This window comes from Argopecten irradians, chromosome 11 (genome assembly GCF_041381155.1).
Source record: "Argopecten irradians isolate NY chromosome 11, Ai_NY, whole genome shotgun sequence".
NCBI classification, from domain to species: Eukaryota; Metazoa; Mollusca; class Bivalvia; order Pectinida; family Pectinidae; genus Argopecten; species Argopecten irradians.
In genome coordinates, this window is record NC_091144.1 from 14,182,178 (window position 1) to 14,206,988 (window position 24,811).

At 34.2% G+C, this 24,811-nt stretch overlaps 1 protein-coding gene across 7 annotated transcripts in view; it reads right to left on the reverse strand.

Annotated features, from left to right (window-relative positions):
• Nucleotides 1–2,384: 2,384 nt before the first annotated feature.
• LOC138334810 (G-protein coupled receptor dmsr-1-like) overlaps nucleotides 2,385–24,811 on the reverse strand; it is a 147,986-nt gene continuing 125,559 nt past the window's right edge. For all 7 annotated transcript variants that reach the window (XM_069283563.1, XM_069283566.1, XM_069283562.1 and 4 more), the window contains one exon: nucleotides 2,385–5,573. In XM_069283563.1, coding sequence (XP_069139664.1) covers nucleotides 4,299–5,510 — 1,212 coding nt within the window. In that variant the 5' untranslated portion in view covers nucleotides 5,511–5,573 and the 3' untranslated portion in view covers nucleotides 2,385–4,298. The remainder of the gene's footprint in view (nucleotides 5,574–24,811) is intronic.

A 24,811-nucleotide genomic window follows, 5' to 3' on the forward strand; every position in this document is an offset into this window, starting at 1 on the left:
GCAGGAATGAATGAGTGTGAGTGAGTAGGTCTATAAAAATATTGAAACGTATATTTCCTCATTTAAGGCTTGTTGGAAACGTGTTTTGCATTCACATTATTAATTATCAACTTCAATTGCTTGCTAAGAAATTTTTTGAGTAGTTATCATTTTAAGTATAATGTATATTCCATTAAATTACACGACGAACATAAATCCCTTATTCCTGAATTCGATACCAAACACGTAATGTCATACTTTTGTAATAAAGTAAAACATACCATTTCTTTCAAGCCTACCTGAAAGTTACAGAATAAGACTAATATAGGCAATATGCCTGTTGTCTTATTCCTTTGATAACATAATGTATATATATAATCTGTATTTATGTATGTATGTATTGTTAATAAAATATTTCTGGAAAATCTAGAACACCCCATCACGAAACACTTTCAAAGTAATTATATATACAACCCTTTGTCTATGTAATATTGTTAAGACTTCTATTTCGCGTTGGATTTTATTTTCGAGTTAATTTGTGAGCCCTCGCGGATATCTGTATCAAATGACAGACTTGAGTGTCGTTCATTATGCCTTTACAATGTCGGTTGGTTTTTATACATACATATCCATGTCAGCTAGTTACAGACTTATGGAATAAAAAAGGTGTATGCTCTTAATATGTAATGTTTCAAAGTAATTGATACATGTATCTGTTAATTGTTTATCTCCTTGTAAAGAAATGTATTGTGGTTGTATTGCTTCCCTGAAATCGCTACAATACCCTGATACTTCAACTTTAATATGTGTGCTTCAAAGACACTGTAATGTACGGCACAATCTCACTAACATAATGACTATGCTCTTTATCAAACTGCTAAGAGTGACTATACATGTAGATGATGGAAATACAACATATACATTAATGTATAATTTAAAATGAGTTGAGTTTCTGTACGTAAAACATTTAAATCTTTACAAATAACGGTTTCACTAACATAATGTTATTTTTAACTTTGGAAGAGGTTATAGATTGAAAACTACATTTGATTTGCGACTCAGATCTTCTTCTTCTTCTTCTTATGTGTACGGGACGCCGTCAAAGTATGACGATTATGTCACGGGGGACCTGTAGGGGTGCAAGGGTGTGAAAGGATTAATTTGCTCCGATAAGTTCGATGCCTTAGGGATTCAACTTATTTGACTTTAAGAGGCTTCTTCATATAGGCCTACTCAACAATGCTGGATGTAACTAACTTTTGAAACATTAACATTTTAGATCACATAGAAGTAAGTAGAAGTAGAAATGTAATACAATATTAACCAAACTTTGAAATATAATCAATTTTTAGAAGTATTTTTGACTTGAATCTTTCTTATTTCGAAACTATATATAGCTGATTACATGTTGATTTCCCTATTGATGTAAATATTCGTTTGAAAGTATAGTCTACATTTGAAGATGTCTGTATATTAGTAAGTCCTCATTCGATACAATATGCAATGCTATAATATGACTTTGACAAAAAATCGTTTTTGTCTTGTTGCTGTCATTTGTCTTCTTAATATATCTGTGGATGTAGTATATTTGTATTTTCGTTCGATTATATATCTATCTACTTTTACGGAGACAAAAAAGCGTGGGTTTTTTTTGTACTGATCTGTACATCTTAGACTAGGTTCACATTTGTAATACGTCAGGCTCATCTTGTTTGGACAGTTAATTCAATTATCGTTCCTTAGTACAATTTAATTTTCTGTAATGAGCTTCAATGTATTGATACAATTTTGTTTTTATGCTGATTGGTCTTATGATTTCGTTGTAAGCATGTATATAGGTTATTTTGATAATTATTTTAAATTATATATTATAATCTTGTTGTTCACTTCATGTCTGATTTCGTAAGATACACTAAATGTATGCGTATGCGTTGGTTTGAGGAATGTGTACAATTTCATGCTTTGACAGCAAGTTTTCATTTTGAGAGCATACATATTTAAAGATTTCAGATTTTTTTTATTAAAACTGTTTTATTAGACTATGTATTTTGATACACAGTACATATGTTTTGTTTAAACAGTGTTTGTACCAATCTAAAAAATTATTTTTTATGCATCGATATTGCTGTCGTCGCTTTTGGTTGAATATCATTTTTTGTTTTGGTTTTTTTTCTCGTGTTGGTTTGATAATGTTGCTAATATTCCCTATTCCCATTTTCTTTATTCCAATACTATGGCTCGACTGACGTTGTACTTTTTAGATTTTCATTTAGTGAAAACATGTTGTAATGACATGTTCTTTTTTAAAGTTGATTATACAAACGTATGTTAAATTTACAGAATGATTCTTTTGTAGTGCATATATGAAAGAGATGATATCCAATAAAAGACAAATTAACTCTTAATTTAATCTTACTATTCATTTTATTCTACAGTAGCACATGGACAGTGTAAATGATGATGACAACAAGTGTTAAAGAGCTGGTATCAGGAGGCATTCACTCAGTCGTATTGATGTAGTAACAAAGATATCCACAACAAAACGACATATCATTCCCAATGTTGTACAATGAGTACCGTTCTATGTAGAACATCTTTTAAAATGTCTTTCATTACTATATAATTATCTTTTTTCGATAAATGCACGGAAGGATGTATGCATACACATGTACAAATACTGTTAATATTGCCAGTTTTTTATCCATGCTGTTATCAATCATTATCGATGTACATAGATTTGTATGCATTTCTCATTGTTTCACACCGTCAGTATGGACGGAATGAAACGAAGAGGTGTAACTTTAATATGCCCAAATTGTATATATATCATATTTGTTTAATAATTTATGATTTCCAACAAAAATATCATAAAATACCATTTTACACATCATATTCACGCACAATAAGGCAAATATTATGCTTACAAAGAGATTTAATTTAGTTAATTATTAGACAATTAATTATGTAAATTTAGCACATTTGCATTTCAAATGTTCGCCAATCCACTTTATTTCCCGTGACATTATGTTTAAATTATGTTTAACATAATGTGCATTGATTTGTTAGGATTAACCTGAGATATTTTATTTCAATAATCAAAATGATTTACTTAGGCCGTGTTCTGTTGTCCACATCTGTAACGTGATAACAATCCCATATTGATACAAACTTCCTTTTGCAAAGTATACAAGAAAAACAGGTATTCACATGCAAGACAATAGTGTATGTACATTACGAATTGCGACAAATGGTGAAAATTGTTCGTTGGATTTAAGTTGAATGACAAAGGTTTATGAAGTGAAATCTAGATACAATAGACTATTGACGATGTCATGGTAAAAACAAGTGATGTTGTGTTTGTTTCAGACCATATGGTGCATACCACGAGAAGATGACCACAGATAAATCAACAAAAGCTCTATGTACACGTCAGCCAGTTACCCTTATTGTGTCCCTAAATTTAATAACCAGTTTCCTGTTCTGGGCCAAGCGGTACATAAGATTAATCAATATTTGAATAAATATATTCAAATCTTCGTACCATTCTGTAAACTTTCGGAGAGCGAAATTGATTTCGAACTGAATAACGCAGTATCAATTCGTTTACTAACTACATACGCGGAAATAAATTAACATAATGATATCTTACCGCAAAATATCTGACGTAAAATGCGCTTAGGTATGGTTACCATCCAAATATATACGTTTAAAGTTATATTAGTCTTTGTGGCCTAACGGTGTTTATTGTATTTCTTAAGATGTAAAACATATTTTGAAAGAATTACGAGCTAAATTGTTACAAAAACACGGACTGTGACCTTCAATCAAAACAAAATAGCTAAACATGTAATACGATATGAGTTAATTTCGTAATTTTGTGTTCTGAATTAATCAGAAAGGCAAAAATTTTGTATAATTTAATGATTTGTGATGATTCGTGAAGACTTCTCGTTGGGCCTTTAGAATATTTATAATTGCCCTTAAAGTGATATAGACATTATGAATGGTCAACAAATATTCGGAATATATTTGATTTAAATGATCTGACTAAATTGAAAGCATCATTTCTGACGAAACACCAGCTGATAATGTTCTTTAAAATGGAGGAAAGACTAATACATGGGCTAAGACTGGAATTTGTGGATTCCGGCATTTAGTCAACAATTCACATTGCATTGCTACTACGTCACAATTGACAGATGAATAGCTTTATATACAACCGACCCCGCAAATAACTCTTCGGGAAAATGAGAGCAAAAGACCAGCTTATGTCCAGTTGATGGAATTCTGAACCAAAGCACAGTATTTGTCATCTATTATTATACAGCCGTGGCTGTCGTATCGTCGTGTGTTGAGTTATATTTTCTACCGTTTCCGTTCGTAATCAGTTTCGTCTTTGACCAACCTGGACGATTTTTCGGACAGCAATTACAAAATATTCGGACGAATGTGTCACGAAAGAGCGTGCTCATACTACAATAGAGCACAAAGTTGATGGCGTTGTTACATAGGGCTACAATGTCAAGGACGTCGCCCAGAGGATTGTATACACTCTTCTGTGTCGATGGAATGAAGATGATAAGAAGAGTGAGCATGCCTTGTGGAAGTTCAGTTATAAGAAACAGAACCACAACGGCCAGTAACATGCCGGTGGTCCGGTTGTGTTCATGGTGACGATCTGCGTCCTCTTTCTTGCCTTGGTTTTTCAGTGCCATTCGCTTTTTATAAGCTTTGTGCATGGCGTAGATAAGGAGAAATGTGAATATTGTAAGAGTAACGCACGGGACGAGTTTCACCAGGAGTGCCTGAATATAAAAATTGATATCTTTCACCACAGCAAACACCCCCTTCGTCCGTATGTCGGAATGATATATAACGTCCGTATACGTGTTACCGTTCACGTCTGTAACGTTTTTAAGGTCTTCCCTCATCGTATTCATCATAAAATTAGGTATACATATGATGACAACAGATATATAGACGACTCCAATGGATATTTTAGCTCGGCGATGACTGCACCACATAGAACCTTTAGCCGGAAACCAGATAATAAGAAACCTCATGATGGCCAACACGATCGTACACCATATCGCTACGGTATGACACACAATACTAAAACTAGCATGGAACAGCAGAAAACACATCCAACTGTAGCTACGCGAGGAGAAATAATTCAAGTCATTGTCTTTTAGAATGTAAAAGTAAGTCACAAAAGGCAAATAATCAAGCATTTTCATTGAGTCTGTGACGGCTAGCCACGTGAGGACGATGTTTGTCGTTGTAATCATGTTTTTACGGGTTAGGACCACTATATTAGCGACATTGGCTATAATTCCGAAGACACAGACAATGACACTGATATATCCATGAAGCGGTGCATATTTTTGGCTGAAGACCTCTAACGCTGACATCCCTTCGTCTTGCGTAGAGTTTAGTACATGATTTGACGTAGAACCTTCGTATGTGTTCAGCGCATTCAGTTCTATGGTGTCGAATGGTCCCTGTGTGACGTTAGATGTGTACTCAGTCATTTTGGTGGCTTGTGTTCGTTACTGGCTCAAAATTATTGTCCTGTCACTGAAGGCTGGAAGGTTCTGAAAAGATAAGGGAACAAATATTACGAAATTATTTGTGATATGTGTAGTTACGTTTTAGAAATCCAATATGATTAGTGAAATTGGCAACCGAGGCGCAGCAAAAGGAAGAAAAGAAAGAAAAAGGAATATAATCAAAGGCAAGGCAATACTTATGTTAATAAACTATAACATAATGACTCAAGCAAGGTTATACCACAACGAGAAAGAAAGCATATTCGCACGCAATCTTTGTTAATCCAAGATCCATGTCATTATGTTTGCTATCGGTTTCACAGACCTGATAAAACTAAGAAAAGACTGAACAAAACCGACTAGGCTATTAATCAGTTAGCTGTAGAATGGGTTGAAGACCAACTAGAAGGTATTCCTTTAATAAATATCGCCATAGGTTATCTTTTCCAATGTCTAAATCATGCGAAGTAATTAGCACCAACGTTTCCGTCGACACGAGTTTAATTAACGATTTTCACGCATTGGAACCGTAGATATATTATGAACATGTGATCCTATGAAGATTAAAGTCGACAAATGTTACTGGTATTGGTTTTTGTTCGGCTTCTTCGGAAAGAGATAGCAGAAGACGCTGTTTAAAGCACGATTTGTCTTAGGGTCCTATCAGTAATTACATTGTAGTTGTTGCTAGTTAAATATTAGAAACACAAACACGGTTCTGGAGTCTTAATCAACACTAGATAGCGACCCAGAGCGTTAACTGCATTACCGAATTTCGTTTGATGGTTTGCATTTAAAGTAGTTTTAACTATTATAAAAACGGCGAAAAACAACAAATATCAGGCGCAAATTCAGATTATGTCATTTCTTTTTAAAGTAAAATTCATAGCCGGAATTAAAGTTCTCCATTTTGTCGTTATTTAGCGTGATAAGAGATGAAATTATATAACTATTGTATTGGAATTCTGCCTTGGAGATATAAGACGCTTGGGTTTCAGACTTTCAAACGGAGATAACCCCTTTGAAATTGTTTTATTATGCTGTATCGTGGTAAGATCTCGGTAAAGTTAATTTGTCAATCTTGATTATGGCTTGTTTGGTAAACTAGGGATCGGCTTTTGATTCAAAGAGTTGTTCTTGTAGCATGTCAATGGCTGTGCGAATGAATTAACTTGTGTATTAACTGGCAATATTCAATGTTAAAAACAACCAATTTGGTGTTATGGTTAACAACGGTCGTAAACATAATAAGAGGACAAAAATATTAACAAAGTCGATCGAACTTTCTCGTGTATGCTCAGTCAGAGTTGATGGGATTTGTGGTCTTGAAAACAGCACCATGGAGTTTTGCGTCGTTGTTTGGCAGTCCTCTCAATAGTTCTATATGGTCTTGCAAGAATAAATGGGCTATATCAAAGTTGTTCATATAAATTATAGCACACGAAACAGCATTCCTACCTTTTTAAAAGGCTCACATATAAAACACTGTTTTGTTCTCCTCAATGAGACAAGTGGGGAAGGGGGTTCTATTCGTACATGTATTTATAAGTTTAAACTTGCTTTAAATTTTTTCTTGCTTAAAAGTCAACAAATTAGACGATATGAAAATACAAGAGCATAGGTGTCGTAAGCGCGGTTATAACATGATTAAGGACGTAATCTAATCAATCAATCAATCAATCAATCAATCAATCAATCAAAGTATGACTTTTTAATTAGTAGCAAATGCATTTTCAAGGTAGTGATTGTTTGTGAGAGTTATCTCCCCTAGAGTAGAAACAGTTGACTGTTGATGACCGTTAGCGAGCAAATGAAGGCACTCCAAAATACACCTAACATAAAGCCACGTCTTTTGTGTATGTATTTGTGTCGAACTGTCAGTTTAACTACGGACTAAGGTCGTCTCTCATTGTTATCAATTAAGCTTTCGTAATGTTTGGGAAACTTTAAAAATAACTAATTTAATAAGCAAATGTAAATGTCGAATATTGTTTAAAACAAAAGTTTTGTTTTTAAATGTTACTTATCGAAAAAATAAAGGTACACGGATTATCAAGCACCTTTCCATTAGGAATTTATAAATAACATGTACAAATTGACAATGCATTAAATGTTAATAAACTTTCTAAAATATGATGTGATATTGATTCCTCTGGAAAATTATCTGAAATTACTTTAATAAATTCAACCACATTACATTTTGAACGGCTCGTTAGCGTTCTGTGTCGTTTTGGTGACAAATGAGACCAAATTAACTCTACAAAGATGATCGGAAATTGCAGTTCATAGAAAACCATTATAGGGTTCTGAAACATTATCAGCCTTATTAAATACAACACTAGTTGTTTTTGTAAATCGGTCATGTTCGGCGAGGACTGCCCCTGTTGTGAGTCTCGCCTTCACTACCAGCATCCTCAAGTCTGTTTCATGTCTTTACAACCCTCTGACAGACAGTTTGAAAGGATCCTCCCCCTCTAATCTTATGATTACTGGTCCAATTTCTACCATAATTGCCATTCTCCATTTCCGTCCTCTTTACACTGCTCAATAACGACGAGATCCATTTCAGGGTAATCGCATCCTGTACGGCACATTGTGTCGTCCAATTATATGAACATAGACTGATTTGCGTGTATGACAGAATTGGGTTGATTAGTGCTAAATATGTATGTAAATGCACCGCATATACACTTACATGTATATAACGAGGCGACTGTCGCCATCACAATGCTTGTCCCGCGAGGAACTCGTTATGAGACAAACGTCCTTTATCCAAGGAAGTAAAGAATCTTATTAGGATAAGAAGCACGGAAAGATGAATATGATAGTGATGGTGCAGGCATACAATGGGGTCTTTTGTATTGATTTGTTTGGATTGATATATGTAGTTGTCTTCATATTAAGGCATTTTGACTATGCTAAAATAAGGTAAATTCTAGATGTACTTTGACTTTCCTATATAATGGCATTATCCTTGGGAATTCATGTAAGTAATATTAATTATTACAGTGTATTATGACATTCTGTTACATAGCTTCAAAACCATATAATTGATTATTACGATTTTGTTCATTGTTATTTTGTGTTGCAAAAGCATTAACAAAACTGTTTAACTGTACATGTATCATATTTACGAAACATGATGGATCCTTTAACATGTTTCTTTGTGCTTCTCAGAATCGGTATTTACACCAAATATGTACAAATATAGAGGCAACCATACATTGGACACCAGTTATTCTTTTCTGTGGCCAAGAGGAATCATTCAGGGATTTGATGCTGTGCATTTTTAAATCTTGTTAAGTATTCATATATATTCTAACTATGATAGTCCACATGATAGATATTTAATATATATTATTGAAGTTATATTTGATATCGTTGTGTGAATGACTTATGCTATACACATTCCGTTAAACCGTTAATGCTTATGTGTTATATAAAAATATATGGAGACGGATTGATATAGGTACATTGTACTTGTTTCCGAATCCATCCTTTTATGATATGTATATTTTACTGTATCCTTATTGAATAAAATATTGTTTAAACCAAACCGTTTAACACATAGATCATTTATACACAACTCCAGTAAATTGAAACTTGCAGAGATGTCTTCCTCCGCGTAAATTGAATAATCCACTAAGTTACGATGGCATAAATAGCCTGCTGATAAATCTCATTAAGTGCAAAGTACAATGACCAATTGTTTATATTCTCATGTAATATTCATTTGGATGACACAACTATGATGATTGATTAACAATGTATCATATGCAATATTGGAGCTCGATGCTGATAGCCACAAATATTGAATATTTAATTGAAAATTATTTTGTTGTAAACTAAGCATGTTCTAGAGCATGAATGAATGGAAAGCAATAAATAACCATTATGATATTTATTCAACTTTACGGTTATCGTCCACGCAACAATGAACCAATGTTTTGTTTCAAATGAAGAAAACGGCAACTAGCTATATGCATAATTTACCAATTTGGTAACGGTAATGTGATGTAGTAGTCTCGTATTTAATTTGATCATAAATCACTAGTTGTGTTGGGAATACAGCCGATAACAAGGATCAGGTGGTCATCTACTTCGGAGACACGCCGTACAATGTCACATTTACTGATGTATGCAAATACCAGTCACTAGTGGTTACCTACCGCTGGGGGTTAAAAGGAAGAGCCGACTGGAATATCACGGCATCCTGGGAGGCCGGGTTACTAAACGCAATGGCTTTGGTCTGATTTTACGGCTAAATTGCATTACTGCCATACCTCGTATGTTATACAGACGTTGGTCGGCTTCCGTCTCCACCATCAACGTTCCTCGACTTAATTCCATTTCCGAGTGCTTTGAATATGAAGTAAAACGTCGTTATATTGTTTACTATTCCTGGGGAATTCTAATGCAATTTTCTTGTCGCTCGCTGATGTAAATTAAGCAACCTTCCACAGTAAAGCGTGTCCCTTTTCACCCCGTTTCCGTTTTCTTACATTATGTGATGTTCGCAATATCCTTTTGTCGTGGTGTTAAAGTGTTATAATAAGTTCAAACCATTATCTGGAGATGTTTATAACCGAAATAGATTTATTCATGTAGTTGAAAGCCATCCAAAAGTAGCAATTTCACACAGATTTAAAGCGTCAAATTGTCGCTTAGGTAGTTAATCCAATGACACAGTCCTCGCGCGCGCCCATTCATAGTTTATGAGAGGCTCAATTATCAAGTTTATTTGAACACGTTGGGTACATTTATTAAAGTACAACTGTTACTGAATATTTGTACAATATCATAGGAACAACAGTATCCTAATGTGCATTTTTAAAAATAAAACAAAAGATATTCTACAAATTAATGTGAATGGTTAAGTAGGCCTTTAAGTATTTTCCCCTAATTTTGTTTTCTTGAAGTATGTAACAAATGCGGTTAACCAACATTACTTCGCGGTGATAAAACAAAAAACAAATAACACATAAAAATGTTACACATTTATAGACACGTATGATTATGCCTACTTCACGGACACAATTTTGCCGTAATGGCTTTTCGCGTTTTCAATTTGCTCGTGGAATTCGTGAAATACATGGGCAAACGGAAATAAGTTTATTTACAGTTACATCTATGGGAACACAGTTAATAAACGTGTTTGTGGACATTTCAACACCAGAATTAGTACAGGAATAAGTACTCTATAAATACAAATAAGGATAAACGACTTGCCATATGTATGCATGTAACAACGTAAATTCCTCCGTTTATTTTTCGGAGCACCCACCTATATGACGGTACAACGAAGTCAGATACACTGCACAATAAGGGATTACAGGGTTTAGTGTCTATGACATCCAACAACCAACTCTACCAACACAAACTAAACTACAATTTATATACAAACATGCACATGCAACCATACACAGAGAACAATTAAGTTAACTATTACCATATACAACCAACCTCACAAGAATGCACTAACACTTATTGCAGCGTATCTCCATGTCTATATTGCGTCTCATTGAAAATAACAGTAGAACTGACACGTTTAATGATATTACTGGAAGTATTAACATTTTTTATAAATGAAATAAAATGTTTGTAAATCATGTACCTGATGTAATAACATTGCCACTTTCTGGACGGAAAATGTCCATTTCCATTGAATTATAAGGAATATATCAGTTGTGCGCCTTCCTTTAAACAGTTAAACAATTCAAAATGATATTTTCACATGTTTTTGTCATATACATTAAAGACTATATTATTTCTATATACCATATTTACTATACCGTCTCTCCATCATACTATATTAGTGGTGTTGCTATTTTTCCTTGGACATTGACATTTTTCTTTCAAGGACGAGATCTCATTCATGACTACTTAAATAGCACCTCCGAATCCTGCCATCAATCGTTCAGCTAAATGAAGTTGTATGATATTAAAATGGTATTATGTTGTGATCGTTTCCCATTGCCTTAATGCTGCTTGTGGAATACCAAGCAGAGACAAAGCTACCAGAGATATCCATGTCATTTTCTTGTTTACTAATATCCAAACCAAGGACAAACCAGGCTGGAACATGTTACCAGATTTGGATTTTGTAAAACTGAATAAAGAGGATTTTTATTTTTCGTTTAGTCAACCGAACTACAAACTCTAAGTGAACACCATAATCCAGCAAACTCCTGTTGTTATGCGGTTTTAATGGCTTGCTATAATCGAATTGTTATATAATTAAAGCAAATGGAAACGGTATGGATTCTAAAAGCTCCAAGATTCCCAGCAGAAATACATTGTTTTGCTACACCTTCTAAGTGGCAACACAACATGTGACTATGGTTATGGTTAAGTCTGTTATGAATCCTATTTGTTATGATGTTATTTTAAAACACTGACGTGATTTATTTTGAAGCTGCTAGATATTTTTAAACATAACGTATTAGAAGAAAAGTAAATAACTTTTCTTCATGTTATTTACTTTTCTCCATGTCTTCCCCAGTCAACGATAAGTGATTACGATTGTGTAGAGTTACATTGTATAATAAATTGACAAAGGCAACAAAGATGACGATTTTATCAAAACCGGAAGTTACTGTGAACCAAATGATTAGATTTCACATTTTCTGGCAGACGATTGGAGAACCTGAAAATTGATAATTGCATCAAAAATATCTTTAGTACAAGAACTTTAGGAGTCTAAATTGAGAAGTTAAATCACAAAGAAAAAACAAATTGAAAACCCGAAATACAGTCACACGCTGTTTTTTAATACTAAATGCCGAAACAGATCTGAAATCGAGGACTGGCAAAATTCTTTATATGTGAAAATTCAACGATATAACCAGAAACATATATACATAGAGATTGGAAACTCCTTCTTTGTCTTTGTTGACAGGCAGAGGGACCTCCGGTTTATAGGCATTTTACTTGGCTAACTACTTTTAAGTATTCTCTTTTAAACATGATATTTTTGCATCAACACAAAGTTTATATGATTTTTGAAAGCAAGAAAATAAGCAATTTTATCTGGGTGTTTTTTTTCTCGAAAACCAGGCATTCAAACCGGAAGTGTGTTTTGTTTTATTAATAATTAAGTTAAGATACTCGTATTATTTTTTTCTAACCAAAATCGTACTCAAACCATCTGAAAATAACTGAACTTTTACAACATATCAAAGTAATTCTTATATATCAAAATTATTTAAAAGTTATTTAAAACTATTTAAAAGTTTATCTAAAAAACCCTAAGCACATACAGAGGTACACCTGCCGATCGTAAAAATGGAGGAGTTGCCAATTTCTATGTGAATATGTTTCTGATATAACTTAAGACGATGACTTGTTGTAAGTTTGTGTAACTGTGAATGCGGTCATATAATGCGTTTCGTGAAATTCATTAACGACGGGAATTGGTCATTGTAATACATAGCTGTTGACGTCAGGAAGTGGATTGATGGATGGTCTGACGGTCACTGTACGAATGACGTTCGTTTGATAATTAACTGGTTTGGGGAGAATTGATTTGGAGCTGAGTAATCGATTATTAACGTCTTCGGTGTAGTGTATTAACCTATGGATATTAACGCCATGTTGTTAGAGCTGTAATGGCCATAAAATGACGCCTTCGTGTAGTGTGTGAATAGTAAATCAAAAACATGTTGGCAAAAGGTCTTGGAATAACCTCATTAAAACGACTTAGAGCTAGGTCTATTAACCTTGTTTCTTAGAAAAGAATATATTCTAATATATCGTTGTTATAAATCTAGTTACAAAGTCTTGAATAGATTTTAGCTGATACGAATACATTAGAGGATATTTTTCAGTTTTCGGCTACAATGATAATTGGTTTAATATGTTAATACCCGTAAAAACGTTCTATTCTTGGAATAACAATCAAACAAGGCAATGTCTTGTCAAACTAAATCATACATAGAAACCCAATCAAATTGGTACATGTATGCAATAACTGGCTATTGAAACACACTGGGAGTCCGCGTGAAATGTTACTTGGTATGAAATGAAAGAATATCTAATATATTGCCCTGGTGTAAGCGTATTTATTGGGATGTGTCGGGAGCGAGGTCAGTCAGACGTTAATTGCATCATACCCCATAATCCCGTTCTTCAATAACTGTCTAATAACTGTAGCCAACGGCAGACAGAAGCTGTTTTGTCACAATGCACCAAGGTCAGGCGCCAAGAGAAATAAACAGTGTCCGCAATGCTGTAGTTATTGGAGTGAGCGTGTCGAGTTACTTTCGAATTAACTCTGATTATTTCGCCGTTGCTCACTAGTGATGCTAAAGGTTTCTAAGAAGACTGGTAGCCAGTACTTTCTAACGGGTTTGATAAGTTTACTCAACTATATACAAGTTTGTTTCTCGTTTGCTTAGTCATGTATAGAAAGCGATATCGCAGATATCCACAAGAGATACGAAGATTACCCGACAATCAAAAAACCACAAAGACCACAATATCTGTTCAATTCTGGAATATGTGACAATTTTAGAACACCAATTACAAACTAATAACTAAAGTATATATGCAGTTACCAGGCTAATTCAGAGCATAACGACAATTCACAAATTGATATTTGAAATAGACATTTTACCAGCACCAACCCCTTGCATACGTGTTTGAGTACCCCTTGTGGCAGATAGCAGACACTATAGTAGGCAGTGCTTTGTTGTTTCTAACAAAATCATTAGCTGGAAAGTAGAGTATATTTATTTCATTTGTTACAAAGCTAGAGCATATTTGATACTGATAAATAGTTGTATAACATATATTACCACATAGCCGGTTATATCCGCGGAACAAGATTTTCGCAATTTGATCTAAAAACGAGAAAATCATATGTTAGCTATTTCAAATTATCGCGATATGGACTCCAGGTTAGATATCATTCAACCATTTCTCAATATTTCGCGGATCAAAAATGATCCCCGCGACAGTAACCGGCTATATACGGTATTAAACATGTACCATTGAAAAAAAGTTTTTGTTTTTTTGTTTTTTGTTTTTCATTAATTTTCTTTTTTCTTTTTCTTTTTTTTTGTTGGGAGACAGCTACTCGAACTTTTCTCATTTTTTACGTTCTAAAATTACCCTTTTTGTAAACCAAACCCAGTTGTAACCACAATATGAACAGGATTCATTCTTCACATCTGTTTATTATATACTAAACATATAAAAGTTTTTAATATTATAGATTCCCGTCCGTTTTAAGATAAATAAGTACTAAACCATTGTTCCAAATGAGGGTGTATGAAGTACAAGTACAATTAAACTATAACGTAAAAACGGCCTACCTAACTAGAGAAAAAAATAACGCAGAAATCAAGGTTTTCATATGCAATAACCACAGCCATTATAAGAGGTACATGTATGTAATGCAGGTATATTTTAAAACAGACATTAACGTGTGACTTAAAACGTTCAATCCTCGTTTCTTTTAAAGACACCAACAAATAAGACACTTAACGAACAATATATTTTGGAATAAGAAATGCGTACCTCCGTTTATTTTAGATTTTATTCTAATTCCGTTTTTCCAAGGCAAACACATTTTGATGCCCTGGAAACATGTATAGATTTGAAGGCTGCCAATCGCAATTATATGAATATTCTTTTGTGAAATCTTACAATGTAGTTTGACCTTTATGTACAACGCTGGTCAATCTTTGCACGTGGTACTTTTTAATTAGAGATGATAGGAATGGGTTGTTCACTTTTTAGACATTATTACGGTACAGGGTTATTTCCAATAGGTACTAAAGTCACGGGAAGTCAACATTCTGCTAAATTAAACATTGATTTTTGATAATCATTTTCCAATAACAGGGAGAAGGCATTAATGGATCCATGAATCGATTTTTACCCAACGAATATTTATGTATACAATGGGGTACTCGTGGGCTGTTCTGAACCCTACCAAAAGCCTTTAAATGAAACTTAATTGTCATGCCGTGGCAGTTTATCATTTCATCTCCATAGGAAGTGACGGAAATTGAACCTCCATTTCACTTTAAAGTTATTTGGTCGTTGCCTCTTTGATGTATTGCGCCCGTTCTTTGATTTATCGACTTATAGCTTGCCTAGTCCTTATTTAGCGGTTACACATAATCACGAAACTTTCCATTTAATTAGATTCTATATAACCCTATCTATTTTCTAAAGAGTCCATTTACGGCAGTATGGTCTATGGATTGTCGAAGGTTGATCGGAGATGAATATTTGCCGCTGTGAAGTCTATCATTGGCCTGTTCCATTGTTTTATTGTTATCATCATTCACGGACCATGGACATTAATGATAAGCCGTTGACGAGGCCAACACGAAAACTCCGACATAAATAAATTTGCTTTATTGCTTTGCAAGCAGATTTTGTCACTGCCTAAATAACCTCCTATGAAATGATGCAACGAAGAGCTTGCTATTAAACAAGTAATTAAGTATTCCTGATGTGTCTTATAAAAAGAAGCGTTCTCATAAACTTGCTTGGAAAATTCGGAAGATTAAGAAACACATCATTCAAGCAAATACAACTCAGATCACGCCAAAGCAGAGGAGAGTATTGGACTTTGTACAAGCTCATTCGTATTGATCCGAATGCGAAGATTGCATGTACTGATTTTTTACCAAGATACGACCTTCGCTGCTAATTGTTGTACCGGACATATCACATGCATCACGTGTCTGTTTCCCAGTACAAATGACCGTCCTTAAGCACGGGCCTTGATTATTTAGTTCGGACTGTAAACAATAGCGGCCACATATACACAGGCAGACTTTTCTGCCTTTAACTAACTGCCTAATGACTTTGTGTGACCTCTATCAATATATCAATCTAGCAATAGCGAAATTAGCAATGCAAATGAGAAATAATGCTAGCAAGTCCTGCAATATAGGCATGCTGGTTTAAATGTCCCAAGAAATATTGAGCTTGGATTTTGGTTTTTATTTTGTGTAATTGTTACTTTCCAATACATGCTTTGAGTTCTTTATGTGTAACAAGGTGTTTGTTATGCTATATCAATGAGATTTGTTTGTTGAAATAATTAGATTTGTTGTATAATATTAGATTAAATATGCCACCATATATATATATATATATGGTGGCCATGTTCATTCAAATCCTTCTTCCTAGTTTTTTTGACAGGACTAACGATGCATGTTATAAAAGTCAAGATTTTTGCAAGACAAATGTTTGAAGACTTGGACCTATCGAGCTAGCCATACGCTATAAGACACAAATATCAGACTTTGAACCGTTGCACATGGGCGCCGCCAAAATATCGTTTTCACAAACACTGAAAAACCTTCCTTAAAACCGAGAAATATAATGGTATTGAATTGATAAGAGCAAATAATGCATCATAGAGCATCAATGTAGACAGACAGTTAAAACGAAATTAACTAATATGAATGATATGTTTGCTTTATCACAGCAGATTGATAAAGGCATCCTTTTGTTCGCCTGACAACGGATAAAATGCCATATGGTTTCATATTTGATTTTCTGTTATACACATGTCGTTGGTCCGTACGACATTTCCGTGCCACCTGCGGACTATTTACACAGCACTCACCATCTCGAACAACGCGTAAAATGTTTGTTGGAGTCGCGATCTTCTGCGATAGCTCCATCAAGGGTTTTCTTCAAAGCGCCGTAGTAATGCAGTTGTAAATGTTGCTATGTCATGGTGAAATAAAGACGACTTTTCCTTACACTACTTATGTAACATTAACTCGGATACATATTATATAATATGCCAACAAGCCTATTGGTGCCTAAACTGTGGGTATAATAAAGATTTATATATTTGCCATGCAAGAACGGAAACAATGGACTAGACAGGCTGCCAAACATATTGTGCTCATCAACGCCTCGTAATGATAAATGTGCATAAAAGAGACCTTACTGAGTAGCATAGGTCGCAAACAGCATCGTTGTATGACCTTAATTAGTCATCATAGATGTGACTTCCATATATGTTACAGTTATCGTGATTAAAGGAAAATATTTACATTTTGCCACTGCGACTTACATTACTCTAATGATAATCGTGATCTGCATTATGAGCCAATAAATGCAGCCTAGACTTGGTGTAGTAATATCTGCATACATGGATGAGCATTGTTTACTGATACCATGTTAGTCCGCGCAGGAAAATTGGCATTATAGTTGAATGAACAATTTTGGTTATGAAACTTATGAAAAAATCTTTTAAATGTATGGATTATTGAAAGTAAACTGAAAAGCTATTGAAAAACATTGAAATTTTGTGATCTTTTCAATTTTTGTATAGGGACTATTTTTTATCACATTCAACTTCGCTGATGAGGTTAACTGACTGAAGCGGGAAATTCAAATGTTCACTCGCATCTAAATTATGTTTTACTTTGAACTAGAAAGTAAAATGTAAATATAGCAATTAAAGGAATGTTAGATTGCAATTTATTGGAGAAATAAATGCAATCGTTTGTTGGCAGATAAATATTCATAGCGCCCTAACGGGCGCTATTCTATTTATCTGCCACCCAGATTGCATTTATATCTCCAATAAATGCAATCTAACAATCCTTTAATTGTTAAATAATCATACATATAATTTACATGATATGAGAGACGTTAGTGAAATACAACAACCGAGAGAAGTGGTGGATTTGAAGAATTGAGACACGGAATGACTTTATAGTATTTGCTTCAATCTTTTTTTCATATTTACGTAGCTTCGTGTTTCCGAGGCTTACTGGTCAAGTCGTTTTTAACAAAACCAAACATATAAATGAAGACTAATTCGATAAGAAGGTTCGCGATTTGTAATTGTCGAAGGGATGACAAAATTCCACATGACATATAAAAAGGTTTGGCAATCAAACCCAGCACAGGCCTTTAGAAATTGGTAATATATTCCACAAGTCAAATGAAATTACGGTAGCAACACTAGACACAATTGCAGTTGCAATCTTGTGCAAAGGAATGAAAACTAATTGTGTGTGATTTGATACACAATCAAAAATCAGAGTAAGGCCACGTCGACATGACAGGCATTTATTTCGATACCGCTAATGAAATCACTGGGTGCGGATTTGTCTGTATTCATTCGTTATTTCATGTTCTTCCGGCAAGTGTTCTGGCAACGCCAGGGTGATGTCGCACTAAACTGGTTTTAAAAATGAGGCACGTTTTATATTTCATAAAACACAAAGGCAAATTAAATTAGTCATTGACATTCAAGGCCAAACATATCATTTCAAGGTCATGAATGGAGTGCCAAGGTGGGTGAGTCCAAATACGGTTGTTACAGCACAAGCAAATAAGGTGTTTGAAACATGTTCATTAGACCCCATCATCTCGTATCATTTAACGACCGGAGAGATGATTGTCCTTGCAACTGTTCGTTCTTGTTCTTCGCCCACTCATATCTGAACAGATTTAAGATCGAGTTAGTATTAATATTGCACCCAATTAATTCCATGGTAATTAATCAAATATCCTACAACTGACGGCAATGGTGTTACCGAAAATGAAACCTGATAATTTTAAATACATTCAGGATATTTGCAATCGCTTTTTAACAGGTAAAATTTATTTGTGGCTAATTGGGCTAAAATGAAATTCTCATTCCCATTATCATATCCGAAGAACCCATAGAAACACCCGGACCAAATTTCAAATATAGCTACAGATAGTATCGGCACATGCCTTCCGCAAAATAAGCGTAAGGTTACCCGGTAGTAAATTTCGATTTAAATATATTTATTGTTGAAAATACAAACAACAGGAGATTAGGCACAAGGTATTACAACATAGCAATGCCAACTACTGTAGCACATACACTGTTATATTGACCAAATAGACACAGAAGCCACACTTCCTAGACACATTCATGAAGAAATGAATTGCAGATTATGAAAAGAATCGGCGGCCATCCTGATCTAATTCGTCATTTGAAAAAAAACATGAAAGGCTTCGTCTATTCCGTGAAAGTGCCGAGAAATATTAAGGATTCCGAGCACAGTGAGCGATCGCGTCTCAATGATACCATGACAGACATGACTGGACTTCATTGGCAGAGCTCGTGCCAAGATTTGTAAGGTTTCTCATTTAATACATCGAATGACTTTCTGTATTAGACTGCATTTCCGCTCTCCTGAACGAATAAAATGATAAATCGTGAATTTGTATGGCAAATACATACCGAGCTATCTGTCTAACGATGTCTGCAAATCCTCCAAGACATCCTCTGCTTCATTTTATCCTATCCAACATCGGGAAAAAAGTCCCTTTGATAATTTACCTTACTAATACCCCACACTGCAGCCTGAAAACGACTTTTTGCTGATGACGTTTGCGTAATTCCATATATGATATATATCTCCCGAAGCGGTATGAAAATGTTTCAGGTTTCATTTTCGGATCAACAAAGAAATAATATTCAATATATTATATCCAAGATTAAGTAAAACTGTAAGACGCCTTAAAAGTAGGAGTGGCGCCGGTGTCGGAGTAAATAAGGTGTCCGATATTTAATCACTTGCTAGTTTTATCCGGATGTGTTAGAGACTTACGCCGGGTAGTTTTCCGACTTCGACCGTCATAAAGAAATATCGAGAAAACAAAATGATAAGACATCTAATATTTTAATAGCAAAGGCGAAGCGGCTAGGATATGAATAAAACATAATTATTGCTCCATTCTCGATATTCCGGAAATAAAAATATCAATTACTTGTTATTATGCTTACTTGTATATCAAGACAAAATTTCTTTTATGTACACGTCTTTCCTGTACAGTCCACGAGGACGTCAATTCCGGTAGTAGAATGTCAGTAGGTTCATTAAAACACACATGATATTGGTAGTATGTTTTAATAAATCATTCCTTGTAGTTATATCACGACACGTGTTTCCTGTCTCTCATGGCGCCTCCTATGTGATATAAGCGATATAGTCATACAATATGAAGAACAAGAATCCGCTATCGAACAGTGTTGCCTTTAAAAACGAAAAACTCTCTAGTAAAAGTTTCTTTCACGTGGAATCATATTATTGTCATTTCCTGTCTAACTAAGTCATTGCACAACATAAACACTTTTGTTTGTTCTACCAAAAAACAAATAATCATTTATCATTGTGTTATTTGAGGCAAAACAAATTAGATATTGCCAATACCGTTATAAAGAACGTGTATTATTAATATCCTTCCCGATATCATGTTGATATGAGCCGTTCTGTTGTCTCAACCTATAATTTCCACAGAATCTGGTAATCTCGTTTTACCCACTTCCCCATTGTATCAATCAGTCACATGTTTCATATTCGCTGACCGGTTATTAATGCCACCTAGCTATAAATCAAATCCAATTTACAAATACCCACACATGGGTTGCTTGACTAATTTCCTGTTTGTCTGCACTTTAACAAATACAAACTACGCCAAAACATTTTACTGAAGTTCGTGTGCACCGATGGGTGAATCCCATGGGATCAGCGCCTATTTGTAACGTTGTCGATTGATTTAACGACACACTACAATAACCATTTATTTCAATGTATTGCAGCTTTTGTTGGAGAGTTTGTTTCTACCGCACATTTATTAGATACCAATAGTGTTGTTATCCATTAGGTAACAGGCTGTCATAAGCCTTCTATTTTTATTTTAAGAGCGGTATAAAAAACGGAAGAATCAATTTGCAAAAAACATATGCGAATTATAACCTAGCATGTAACATTTTAAATAAATTGAATGGGTGTGTATAAGTAACTATAAAGGGTGTGTATTAGTAACTATAAAGGGTGTGTATTAGTAACTATAAAGGGTGTGTATTAGTAACTATAAAGGGTGTGTATTAGTAACTATAAAGGGTGTGTATTAGTAACTATAAATGGTGTGTATTAGTAACTATAAATGGTGTGTATTAGTAGCTATAAAGGGTGTGTATTAGTAACTATAAAGGGTGTGTATTAGTAACTATATAGGGTGTATATTAGTAACTATAAAGGGGTGTGTATTAGTAGCTATAAAGGTGTGTGTATTAGTAACTATAAATGGTGTGTATTAGTAACTATAAGGTGTGTATTAGTAACTATAAAGGTGTGTATTAGTAACTATAAAGGGTGTGTATTAGTAACTATAAAGGGTGTGTATTAGTAACTATAAAGGGTGTGTATTAGTAACTATAAAGGGTGTGTATTAGTAACTATAAAGGGTGTGTGTTAGTAACTATAAAGGGTGTGTATTAGTAACTATAAAGGGTGTGTATTAGTAACTATAAAGGTGTGTTAGTAACTATAAAGGTGTATTAGTAACTATAAATGGTGTGTATTAGTAACTATAAAGGGTGTGTATTAGTAACTATAAATGGTGTGTATTAGTAACTATAAATGGTGTGTATTATAGTAACTATAAAGGGTGTGTATGTAACTATAAAGGTGTGTATTAGTAACTATAAAGGTGTGTATTAGTAACTATAAAGGTGTGTATTAGTAACTATAAAGGGTGTGTATTAGTAACTATAAATGGTGTGTATTAGTAACTATATAAATGGGTGTGTATTAGTAACTATAAAGGGTGTAGTATTATAAGGTAATATTATAAAGGGTGTGTATTAGTAACTATCTAGGGATTAATGATGTACTAAATATTCGGGGATTTTTTTCCAGTGTTCATGTTTAAGAATAGGACCGTAGATCTTCAAAGAAATGTATAGTCTGCGTTCATATACATATTCCATTGGCAACAGTGATACGTATCTTTGGTTTACTTCACACTTCCGCATATTTAGCAAATTAATTTTGAATTGAAACCCTTATCTTTCCATAATGCCAAACTGTAATATATTTAAGTAAGGGAGCAAGCATTAATCCTAGTCAAAATTTGACAACCCAATGTTCATATTTGTCACACAAAGATATATAAAATTGTTTCCTTTTCACAAATTACAGAAAACTATCATCGAAGAATTTTCTGAATCCATGTTGTGTTTATTTACGAAAAAACTATCAGCTAAGAACTTTCATAGTTCACAATATATATTTATGAAACACATTTGTACAAATGTATGTTGAATGAAATCTCTGTTTGGTTCAGAGAGTATAAATCCTACGGTATTCCAATCCTGACTACTCCTACCACATTATAGGTGCATCATATATATAAAAATAATTTCCATAAATGCCAAGGTACTTACAAATTTATTATGTGTATAATTGTATTGTTATGTTATCATAGATTGCATTTGTACAATCAGCTATGAACAAATGAGACAGGTTCAAATACCGATATAGGCATCTACACCATACCACATACATATTGTTTAATTAACGTATTTTATAAGAATTTACTTGGAATAATTCACGTACCACGTGATACCAGATAACGTTTACGTGGGACTTTTCAATCTCTCCCTGGGTGTATTGCTGTCCCCACAATAGTACCTTAGTAAAACGGGCCAGCGAAATTCCAAAGTTCTTGAAAAACGTATTTCGGTCGCATACTAACTATTTAAATACAAATTGTAAGTTTCCTTTTGTATTGTTGTCTGTAAATGACTGTCCGTTCAGACATAATACAATTCTAAAAATTTAATATAAAACCAAACAATAATGGATTATTTTGCGGATTCACTGGATTAACTTGTGAGTAAATAGTCACAATTTGCATACGACGTCCGCCGTTTCAAAAACAATCACTGTGACGTCATATATAAAGGGAGCGCAATCAATTAAAGAATCGTCATGACGTAATTATGTGACCCAAGGTCAACAGACGGTCAGTTCGCAAGCCGTTGACAGAGGTGAAAGTAGGGACCGCTTTGAACCCTGGGAGAGATTGTGGGACTTTTCTTTCTATTGGTAATGAAATGACGTCAACAGATGATATCCCGCGCTAACGTCATTTCAGCGGGAAGCTTACAAATAGTTACGTTCCATCATTACTGGAGAATCAAGTCTCGCATAAACGTTATCGGGTATCACGTGGCACGTGAATAAGTCCCATTGTTTTACTTTATGGGAAAACAATTTAGGTGGTATTTATATTTTCTATAAGGATATGAGCAATTATATTTTGCCGAATAGGGACAGATTTGTTTTGATTAACGATAATATTGGCAAGGTATTGTGATATCATTTATATCGTAACCTTGAAACATAACGGTGCACGATATAATAAATATAGGAAAAGAAATAGATAAAATATTTTTATACATTTATATAGGGGACAATACTCTTAAGTATAAGAGCGTAAGCGTTTGTTTGAACAAGTTAATTAATATCGCGTGCTCTTCTGGGACCCGACGTCTGTTTCACTAGCCACTGAGTAAGATCGGCATCACACACGGGGCGAGTATAATGTCGATTCAGCATTGTGATTAGAACATGATTGTTTCCCTAACTACAGACACGTATATCAACAGTGATAGGAGAAGTCACTGATTCAAATCGCAGGACTTTACTGCCCTCCTGGGATCGGTATGTGTGGTCTTAGATCATTGTTGAATCAATGACATATATTTATCGCAGAATTGTCAACGTACACGGAAAAATTCACTTAATGCAAGATATAATAAAATTGATTTTCAAATGTGTTAAAATCGTTATCGTTCGTCTCGAATGTATCAATATACGTTGAAATAATTTATCAATTCACCATTGAATTGGAACGATTATTTCTAAGCCAACCATACTAAAATTATTTTTGGTGCGAGTTGTCTTTGTGGTCCCGCTTCAGGTTCCCGACAAATTACCAGACAAGCATATCGCCATCTTTGTTAACCGATTCATTGCGTTTCTAGGCCGAATCGAACTATCGTGATTATAAGTCATCATCAAAGAGATGCCTCGAGGCTATCTCTATGCGACTGCAGTAAGACATTGGTTTGTGTAAAGGGACAGTCATTTCTCCACACGTTTAATCAAACAATTAACGATATGACAAACGACATTGTGAGAGAAATATTAAAAGCTAGCCGTAGATATAAATTATTCCATTGAGGTTGACATACATTTGGAATGAAAAATTTTATAACTGCGACAACGCGTTTGATGTTATAATCTTCCATTAGAGATTCTCAAAATAGAATAGATGCATATACAACGACATTGGAAAAATGGAAAGAAAAAACAAACATGCCAAAAACTTGAAAATACAGCAACATTAATTACACAAAATACAAAACGACAAATCGAAGTACCGTAACAAAACAATTATGTTGTCATGTTTGAAGTACTGCATTTACATAATATCGGAATTTTTAGACTGTTTATAAGTTA